This window comes from Perca fluviatilis, chromosome 3 (genome assembly GCF_010015445.1).
Source record: "Perca fluviatilis chromosome 3, GENO_Pfluv_1.0, whole genome shotgun sequence".
In the NCBI taxonomy this organism is placed as follows: Eukaryota; Metazoa; Chordata; class Actinopteri; order Perciformes; family Percidae; genus Perca; species Perca fluviatilis.
Window position 1 is genome coordinate 42,618,892 of NC_053114.1, and position 11,036 is coordinate 42,629,927.

General features: G+C 39.4%; 1 protein-coding gene across 2 annotated transcripts; it reads right to left on the minus strand.

Moving 5' to 3' along the window:
• On the minus strand, window positions 1–10,193 carry tipin (timeless interacting protein). Of its 2 annotated transcripts, none has more exons than XM_039794624.1 (8): window positions 10,105–10,193; window positions 9,092–9,227; window positions 8,430–8,523; window positions 7,170–7,245; window positions 5,980–6,102; window positions 5,807–5,864; window positions 4,603–4,848; window positions 1–1,314 (listed from the first exon to the last, which is right to left on the minus strand). In XM_039794624.1, exons 2-8 carry the CDS (start codon window positions 9,213–9,215, stop codon window positions 995–997), a joined length of 1,041 nt encoding a protein of 346 aa, XP_039650558.1. In that variant the 5' UTR covers window positions 9,216–9,227; window positions 10,105–10,193; the 3' UTR covers window positions 1–994. The 2 variants fall into 2 exon arrangements, with proteins under 2 accessions (XP_039650558.1, XP_039650559.1); XM_039794625.1 differs by lacking the exon at window positions 10,105–10,193 and adding an exon at window positions 9,978–10,084.
• Between the last annotated feature and the right edge of the window lie 843 nt (window positions 10,194–11,036).

Sequence of the window (11,036 nt, forward strand, 5' to 3'; positions counted from 1 at the left end):
TTTCTGTAATTGCGAATACCTAGACCAGATTTTATTCTGACCCATGTATATTGAGTTTATGGCAATTGTATATCTGATGCTGTAGATGAGATCACATACATGTCTCGATACTAAACAGATTCAATTTTCAAGGAAATGTTTATTGTAAGGCATTTAAAAAAAACTAAAAAAAACTGGTACTACCTTCGCTCAGATTCATTAATGATAAACTGATGAGCACAGCTCAGGTCAGTTTCACACAAAGAAAACATGTTTTATTGTTATGGCAGTAACTTCTCACGCTGCACTGAAATGTTAACTTTGAAACATGAACAATAACAGGGCCTAACTGCAGGCATGTTACTGACATTAAGGGTTAACACATAGTACAGTTCAGGAATAACTGACATTTGTGAAACCAAACAAAATCCTGCCAATAGTGGTAAAATCTGAAAAATTATGTTTCAATTTTTGCTGCTGGCATGACAACAAATTGCTATTGCCAACCCACCAGACACCATTTTAATAATCAGCACTTTTAGCGTGTATAGAGCCAGCATATTTCCACATGTAAATGGGTGAATTAAGGGTTTAATTCGACCAAACCAGAGTGGTGATTGTTGGAACGGTGGAAAGATGAACCAAGACGACTTTTGATTTTGATTGATTTGAATTAGAATGAAGTGTGTTTTACGATTATAAAATTACTGTTTATTTAAATGAAGTCTGGTTAGTTAGCAATATTTCAAGTTTCATGTTATACAAAAAAGATCTTAGTCTTCAACAAAAAGGTCTATCTCTGTGAACCCTTTCCATAATGTCGTCAGACACTTAGAATAATAATCTGAGCCTATCAGCGGCAAAAGCAGAACTCTTAGAGGACGGAAATTGAAGGGAACTTCAATTTACATAACTTAACATTACAGATGGGAATGGGCATTCTGAATTTGAACCAAGTTGCTCTTTACAGACTTCAAGAAGATCATTTATGCACAGGTTTGATTTGTTCCTGCACTCAGAGAGCACTCAGAGAGCACTCATCTCGCTGCTCACACTCGTTGCTGGGTTGATGGAGCTGGCTGAGGTTAGTTTCTTCCTCTTTCTCACACTGAGGGGATTCAGCAGGAGGCTCAGAGTCTGGGTGGGGAAGCTTGATGGCTTCTTCTTCTTGTTCTTGTTGTTGTTCTTCTTGTGTGCTGCTGCTGGCTGGCTCCAGGTCGAAATCCTCCACCTCTACATCCTGATCTTTAGAACTGTTGAGGACGTTTGCAGAGGAGGCCGATGTGCGTTCCTCTGCTGACGTGGACGAGTCAGCAGTCTGGGAGTCTGAAGGACCTGCAGGGTGGCAGGAGGAGTTTTGCACAAAGAGGTCAAGAAACAGAAGTTAAATGTTCTTTAGATTTAGGGAACGCAGACTAATATCTGTTCCATTGAACTACTTTTCTCGCACTGAGATTATGTTCTAGAGATCACAGAGTAGCTGTGGTACTTCGATACGTTTAGGCACCGACCGAATTGCCTCCTTTAGAATATTGGAAAACGCCTCGTCAAAATTTCAATACCTAAAGGAGTAAATCCCAACAGAGTCAGTGAGCCAATAATTCTACCGAGATCTAGTAATGCTCGTGATTGGCTGTCTAACGGTACACGTCGTAGAGAGAGACACGCAGGAAGAACTCTCCGTTAGGCCGGCTACACACTGGCTGCGTGGCGTGAGCGTGGCGTTTCTGTTGCGTTTCTGCTGCTGCTAGCCTTGTCTGGACACATGTATGTTTCCCACTGATAAAATGAAATACCATGTTAAACATAAATACATACGGATTTGATTACAACAAAGACAACGTTGGCAGTATTGACGGCAAAATAGGCTCCAGAATATTTCGTTCTGTATTGACAGGTGCAATATTTGAAAATCTATTTTTTATTTATTTTTTATTACATTTATATATCTGCATATATATCAAAACCTCAAGACTTTCAAACATGAAAATGTCATTTATTAAATATATTCGTGTCAAAATGACATATAAACATCTTTTTGTATTTTATTTTGCCTGGAAACGCTTCCACGTGAAAAATAGGCGTCGGTCCTATTTCTAGCAGGCACGCGTTTTCGGCGCGGCTCGAGCCTCGCCTGAGACGAGCGTGTCCCATGTTAACCTGTTAACCTGACCCGCTCACGCCACATAGTCAGTGTGTAGCCGGCCTTACATGGAGACAGACTTGTGTGTGTGGTGTTGTTTTTCGAGTCTGGACTACAGTGTGCGTCACATAAGTGTAAAGGAGGTGAAAAGTCAAATAATTTCTTCTTGTTAAAATGGATTTTATTAGTTTTATTTTATTGGAATTGGTATCGAAAAAAGGAACCGGTATTCAATTCACGGTATCGAAATGTTTTGAACGATACCCAGCCCTAAGGCAGTGTTTCTCCAATGGGGGTACGTGTCCCCCTAGGGGTACTTTGGAGGACTGCAGGTGGTAACGTGTCATTTTTTGCAAAATGTTTTTCAGTTCCAGTTACTTCTACTGTCTTTTTTTTCAAAGATTTGTCACCTTTTTTTGAAGGTTTTGTCGTTTATTTTGACCTATTTCTTGCCTTTCTTCCTTACTTTCTTCTACTGTCTTTTTTTCCGAAGTTTTGTCGCTTATTTTAATTTTTTGTCCCTTTTGTCACCCCGTGTTGCCTTCCTTCTTTCAACTGTATTTTTTTCCAAAGTTTTTATTACTATTTCCGACTTCCTTCTTTCTACCGTCTTTTTCCAAGGTTGTCGGTTTTTTTTTAAGTTTTTGTCTCCTTTTTCCATCATCATTTAAATATTTTCCAGGTACAAGGCTGTGGTTTAGTAAATCTATCGCTGACATCGCTTTATTGTTCCTCTTCATATAGACTTTTTTTTTCCTACCAAAAATTATTTGCGTTGGTTAGGTGGTACATGGCTTAAAAACACTGTTCAAAGGGGGGGGTACGTTACTGAACATAAGAGAACCACGGACTTTAAGAATAGGATGTATTTTAGTACTGCATTCTTGAAATATTGAATGATGGGGATGCAACAATAGATTTTTTGGATTTATCTTAATGCATCTTGTTAGTGACTGGCTGTAGAGATACGAATATGAATTATTTAGTCAACTATTAAATTAATCGCAGACTATTTTGATTTGCTTCTTAAATGTGAATATGTTCTAGTTTCTCTCCTCTGGGACAGTAAACAAAACAAGACATTTGAGGACGTCCTCTTGGGCTTTTTGGGAAACACTGATCCACATTTTTTACAATTTTCTGACATTTTATAGACTTAACAACTAATCCATGAATCGAGGAAATAATCAACAGATTATTCGACAATGAAAATAACCCAGGGTTCATACGCATTTTAACCAATACTTTTCCATGAGTTTTTGGCAAATTTCCATGACTACATGTTCCTGAAAATGTCAGTCGACATTAAACAATAAGAATACAAATCTGTGTTAAAGTTTACCCTCAGAGGTTTAACTAGAAAATGAATGATAATTTATGTGGTTCATAGTGGGATTCATAATATCGCTCCCGAATACAATGCTGAGGTTAAAACGACACGAAAATACATTTATTAATCACATGTTATTATGCTGTGTTAAAAAAAATTCCATGACTTTTCCAAAACCTTTCCATGCCTGGAATTTGCATTTTTCAAATTCCATAACTTTTCCAGGTTTTTTCAAAACGTATGAACCCTGATAACCGTTAGTTGCAGCTCTATTTGCCTGCATTATTTATAGAGGACATCATTTGATTCTTTTCCTAAGGTGCTGTATTGCGTTGCCTCTCAGTTGAAGGTTAAGAGGAAGTTACAGTAAACCACAGAGTTTGTACTTTGACTGTGTTGTGTTGAATGAAGGGAGACGTGCGGTGCCATCTTGGATCTGGCATCAACAGCCCGTGTTTCTTTATTTTAAAGTCCAACCTGAGTCCAGGCAATATAATAAACTAGAGCCCGACCGATAAAGGATTTTTAAGGCCGATATCGATACAAATATTTGGTGATTTAAAAATCTGATATTCCGATAAACAGATTTCCCTAAAATTAGTTATTTGTAGTTATTTATGAGTCCTCGCTAAAACTACTGACATTAAAATAATTATTTAACAAATTAATCAAGTTTAAATTGACCCGTTTTCAATTTTTGTTTTATATCAGAAAATATGAGACGTAGAAATATGCGCTGAAAATGTGTAGAAGAAAAACTTAACAATTTAAAATGTTGGAAAAAGCAAAAACAAACTGTGTCAAAAACGTAAAAAAAAATGTTTTTTTTCAAGGTTGACGGGAAGACAACACAAGGGTTAAGATATGAAACTAAAGGGTTAAACGTGAGTGTTGCCAACAGAGAGGTTGTAGAGCGCCCTCTGGTGGACAGGCTACGCAACGCCAACACTCAGAACACGGTTAAAGGGGGCTTCGTCCGTTTTTTTTAAATATTCATTTATCGGCCATTATAAATGCCGATACCGATAGTTTGGAAAATGCCTAATATCGGCCGATAATATCGGCCGGCCAATATATCGGTCGGGCTCTAGTCTCAAATGTCTGATAGAGATCTATTTGTCTATCAGTGAACAGACGGAGAGCCTCCCACCTGTTTGCTGCTGCTGGCGGGCGAGCCTCTTCTCCAGAGCCCGCTGTCTGTTCAGCTCCATGCGTCTACGCTGCTCCTCGGTCAGGGAGGGGGGAGCGGGGGAGGGAGCAGCTGGGGAAGGTGGAGTGGGTGGAGCAGCTGGAGCCGGGGTGGAGTGGACCGGAGCTTGCAGGTCATTAAAGCTTGCTCCGCTAAACGGATCCGGATCCCCAAAGACATGCGCTTCAGGAGCTGCTTGTTCTTCACCTAAACCAAGACACATTTTCACAGAAGCCAGGATTTAGAGTGGGAACTTGAACCTTGTTTACTAGAGTTGCATAGATTATTTGATAAATCGATTAGTTGTCAGCTGTTAAATTTATCGCCAACTATTTTGATAATCAATTAATCGGTTTGTGTCATTTTTCTTCTCTGATGTCAGCTTGTTAACCCTTGTGTTGTCCTTCGGGTCCCAGTGACCCGAAGGACAACACAAGGATTATGTACTTCCGTTTACTTTGTTGAGAATTGCTCTCTAAACAAGGGTTAATACAGCACCTTAGTTCTTGTTTGTACAGCATTTTGGTCAGCTTAAACTGTGTTTAAATGTGTTCTAGAAATAAACTTTACTTACTTACTTTACAAGAAACAGGGTTTAGAGAGCAATTCTCAACAAAGTAAAGGGAAGTACATCCTTGTGTTGTCCTTCGGGTCACTGGGACCCGAAGGACAACACAAGGGTTAAATGTGAATATTTTCTAGTTTCTTCTCTCCTCTGTGACAGTAAACTGAATATCTTTGAGTTGTGGTCTAAACAAGACATTTAAAGACATCATCTCCGGCTTTTGGAAACATTGATCCACATTTTAAAAACTTTTATAGATCAAATAACTAATTGATTAATCGAGAAATTGCAAAAGTGAACACCTGAGAAGCATCATTGTTATTCTCTGCTCCTCACCAGGGGCTTCTCAGGTGCTGCGAGCAAATCACTCCGCCCAAGTAGCAGTGCTTCGCCTTCTGAGAATATAGTTCCCAGTATGTATACGGTAAATAAATGTTGGCGTTATTTTGTCACTTATTGGGAGCAGTAGGCTAGATGGAGCCGGTTACCTCCAGGATCTGTGCTAAGCTAGGCTAGATGGAGCCGGTTACCTCCAGGATTTGTGCTAAGCTAGGCTAGCGGTGGGGGCGTCAGACAGAGTTTTATTTATTTATCCCTTACCGCCCATAAAGTCTTTGTGTGTCAGTGGCATGTCAAGCCGTATCCGTTTGAGACAGGTCTGCCGCAGGGTAAAAAAAAAAAAAAGGCAAATTACTTTAATAATTACAAATTCTGCACTGTAGAAAACAAGAACATTTTCATTGAAATACTCAGCAGCAACATCTTCATCCCACCTGCACTTCCTTCTTGTTGCCGAGCTTCTCCACTTTGTCAATAAAATCTTCAAACTGCAGTTTGGGGTACAACCTGTGGGCCCAGTTCTCCATCTTGTGCATCAGCAGCCGCAAATCCTGAGCCTGGTTGGACCAAAACACACACAAACGCCATGACATGCTGGCTACATGTTGGCGACTGGGTTTGGGAACACTTTACTTGAAGGTATCGACATAATCGTAACAGGACACTGTCATAACTATGACATGACACTGTCATGAACATGTCATAAACGTTTATGACTTCTGTCATTAAGTGTCATCCGGTTTTTGTCATGACAAGTTGACATTGTTTGGGTTGTCTTGATTATGACAACTTGACATTAATCAAAGTGACATTACCAGAAGTTGTCTTGGTCATGACAACTTGACATTACATTTGTTTGGGATGTCTTTGTAATGACAACTGGACATTAACCAGGATGACATTACCAGAGGATGTCTTTGTCATGACAACTTGACATAATGTCATCCTGTTTAATGTCAAGTTGTCTTAATAAGGACACTCCAAAGAAATGTAATGTCAAGTTGTCATGACAAATACATCTTCTGGTCATGTCATCCTGGTTAATGTCAAGTTGCCACTACAGAGACATCCCAAACAAATGTAATGTCAACTTGTCATGACCAAGACAACTTCTGGTGATGTCACTTTGATTAATGTCAAGTTGTCATAATCAAGACAACCCAAACAATGTCAACTTGTCATGACAAAAACCGAATGACACTTAACGACAGAAGTCATAAACGTTTATGACTTGTTGATAACGTTTATGACACGTTCATGACAGTGTCATGTCACGATTATGTCTATACCTTCAAGTGTTAGCCAGGGTTTTATCTACCATTATAAGGCTTAGGTGCAGCACCCAAGCAGTTTTGGGCACCACCAAAGATGAATGAATGTAACTGAATTACTTTTTGAGTGTTTTTAATGTATTATCTGCTCTAGCTTTTACAAGGTTTGAGATATTAATGGTCCAAAATGATGTGAAATTGCAAATGTTTTATTGAAAACTGTGAATTTTATTAAAGAAGGACCCCTAAACCCCAAATATGTGCACCTAAGTCTTCCATAAACCTATGGAAACCACTGTGCGATATGATTTGGTACAGTTAATATTAATTACTCCACAGTCGTCAGCTCTTACCTCGTGCCCTTTGCCTTTGAAATGGACATTATCAAACAGTGTTCGCAGAGCTGGAAGTCCTCTTTCTGAGCTCAGCCTGAAGAAAAATGGGACAAAAGTTTACTCATTCATTTGATCCAACGGTTATATCAGGGATGCTCCGAATCCAGGATTCGGCCGAATATTTTGACGGGGTTCGGTTTCTGCCGAACCTTAGAATTTGTTTCCACCGAACCGAACCCTACTCTTGCACTCGGCGCGCTACGCTGGTCGACGTAATGACGGCGCCGTTGATTACGGGAAGGTGTTAACGTAGGTGGAGCGTTCAATGCAGCAGGCTGTGAGAAAGTGGACATGGAACTGGTGAGCAGAAAAAGTTGTTGTTTGGCAGAACTTTCAGTCAGAAGAAGGCCGTTCAAGTCCAGCTACATGTTTAATCTGCAATGGCGATTTGTCTGGTGGTTGCGAGGACCCTAAACAGTACACAACATGGCCGCTGTTACAACATTTGCGTACAAAATGCAGCAACTTCAGGTATGTCAGTCACTGTTTACTTCATTCATGTGTTTACTGTGTTAATGGACTGAGGATGGGAGGAGGATTCGGCAGAATCTTAACCAGTGGATTCGGTATTCGGCCGAACCCCAAAAATCTGGATTCGGTGCATCCCTAGTTTATATACAGGTTGTTTTGTGTGTAATTAATGCAGACTAAAATGACTGTAGCTGTGTTTCATTGTGACGGTAATTTAACTCATTGATTGTCACAATATGCAATAGGGCTGTGCTCGATTGAAGAAATTCTTAGTCGACTAACACTCATTCAATTGTATCGACTAATTGATTAGTTGATTTAATCGACAGATCTGTAAATCTGAGTTTCTCCGCAAAGAGTCATGCAAAAGCGCCACTTTAATTCTTGTGTTTACCAGAGATGTGCTCGTACGTTTCTTGGAAATAAGTCATTCAGCATGAAAAAAGCATCAAACATGACTAATGGACTAAAGAAATCTAAGTTGACTAAGACCAAAACGACCGATTAGTCGACTAATCGACTAAGAAGGAGCAGCCCTAATATGCAACTTGTTGCAGTAAGAGTAAAAATTGCCTTCAAAACCTTCGTGTGGAGCTAAAATTAAATGATATAGCCTCTAACAAACAATACCGGGCATTCCCCTACATTAAAAGTCAATGCTTTGATTACTAAACATCCTTACATCAACTGACAATAGATTTACCCCCGCTGCCATGGTGTAAATCAAAGCACTGATTATTGAGGTACCTCTGAGAGTCCAGCTTGGGTTGCGGCCTCTTCACTCCTTTCCTCTTAGCAGCAGGGACATCCTCCAGCTTGGACACATCACCATCTTCGTCCCCTGCATTGACCACAGCACATGACAGGCGATCACTTTGTTGACCCTCACACAACAGAAAACCTTCCACAGGGCAGATTAAGATCCCTTTTTTCAAATAAATACGGTCAATTACCATCTGTAGGTGTTTAATGTTATGTCAGCAGTAGTCGACAACGCTTCATTTACGGAATTGTTCAGCTGGAAGTTCGGTCGGATGTCCGTCCCCTTCCTCTTTCTCTGTGTTGGCGTTCTAACCTCCGGTGGATTTGTGAGGACTATGGTTAACTGCTCCTCAGATCTCTGCAGGGTAAATCCAGACAGCTAGCTAGACTATCTGTCCAATCTGAGTTTTCTGTTGCACAACTAAAACAACTTTTGAACGTTACACATGTTCCACCAAAACAAGTTCCTTCCAGAGGCTATTTTGCAGAGGCACCGTGGCTCTGTCCGGCGCTTAGCACCGCCCAAGACGACTGTGATTGGTTTAAAGAAATGCTAATAAACCAGAGGACGTTTTTCTCTCATCCGGGAATGCTGTGTGGACTATCACTTAAGTTAAAATGTTCTCTCGACTGATGCAGCTTCTCACCATTTTCAAAAGGGTTCCCGTCCTCCTGCCCTCCCTGGCCCGGGGAGTGAGGCGGTGGGAGGGGAGGGAAAGATTCATCCTCTATGTTGTCGTAGTCAGGAATGTCAAACAGGCCGTTTTCCATGGTGTGTAACTCCTGGAGGACAGGGGGGGAAAACTATCAACCACAATCAGATTTGAAAGCAATACAATTATTAGTCGACTACTTTGGAGGCCGGAAGCTGCCAAAATCTAAAATTAATGACAATGAATAAATTAATATTCCATTTAATGTACCAAAAATAATAAATGTAGGCATTAATTAACTGATAAAACGTGACAAAAATTGATACTTCTGTTTTAATTTGCTTTATATATTTTCCTTTGTATTAATTCCTGTGTTTCCTATGTAATTTTCTGTGTTTTTTAAATTCTTCTATTGTATTATTTCCTCTTTTCACCACCCCCATCCAACCCCTATTTATTTCCCCATTATAGAATTATTCATGCATTTTTTTCTTCATTATGGAAATGAATGAATGTCATTAAAAGTTTGTCATAAGGTTATTGTTATGCCTATTGGTTTTTATTTAATGGCATCATTTTTATTTCTTATTTTGGCAGCTTCCGGTCCTCCAGTCAACAGGGCGGGAAACCCAACGATGGCCAAAACAAAGCGTAGACTGTCACTTCTCTGTGTTCCGCCGGTTTTAGAGTTAGTCACACAGAGACAGAGCCTGGGAGAAGATGAACAGCCTAGTAAACAACACATTCACGTCTTTGACTGAACGTAACTTTATTTCTGAGTAACGTTTGTAGTAGTAGAAAAGAGTAACGTTAAACATCGCGCTGCTAAACTAACTAACGTTACAAGTTGAATGTGGATACTTTGGGTAAGTTAGCTTACGTTAAGCTAGTTAGCTGCTGTCAGCGAAATGGTGAAACGTGAAGAGTCAACTTAAACCACAAGTCACAACCATGATAATATATTATAAAGTACGACCAAACGAAATAGCACTAGAATAGTGTCTTACCAGTTACGGTTGCGAGCTGTCCGGTGAGCGAAGCAACAAGTAGTGCCAAGCTAGTGACATCAACTTCCGGTACGAAGGTTTTCTTTTTTCAAAATAAAGTCCAACAGAAGTGTGTCTAAACCATAGAGTGTATAAAAGCCCTAATACTAGTAAGATTGATGATGACTGTGTGGAGGTATTGGGGAAACGTCACACGTATATTTCATTTCATTAAAGGCCCATTCACTATTTTTTATTTGAGATTTTAAATAATTTAGGTTATATAGGTCAAAAAAAGGCAATTTGTTACTGACATACGTCAGAAATCATGAATGTAGACTTTGTGTATTGTTTGTGGGGCTACCCTTTATATACATTTGAGTAGATTATTTATTTATGTAAATAAATAGAAGAACAATGTCAGTTCAACCATTTAAACAAGCCTCTAAATAAGTGGCAGACTACAATATTTGTAAGTTTAACCAAATAAAGATCAAAAACATAATTTGGAAGGTGCAGTGTTTAAACCCATCTATACACAATACACATATTTGTGCTGATGTTTTTTTTTTTTTTTTACAGGTTTTCTTGGCTTATGCAAAGGTAGCATTCAAACTAAGACACTACCACATTAATCCATTTTATAGGAAGATCAAATTTACAGAACATATAATTTAACAAGTAAAAGAATATATACCATGTGAAAAAAAACTGCTAAGGTACAAATATGATGAGATATGAGATCTCAGGACCTCGATATTTCTAAAATCCTGACTATGACCCTACACGAGACCACGGTTAAAGTTCCTTTTAATTGTTTGGACGTCTATATAGTGTGTGAGTGCGGTTCAGTCATCAAAAATAGTTTCTTTAAAAAAAAACGACTCACTGAGGGGTGCCTGGATAGCTCACTTGGTAGAGCGTGCGCCCCATGTACAAAGGCTCTGTCATTG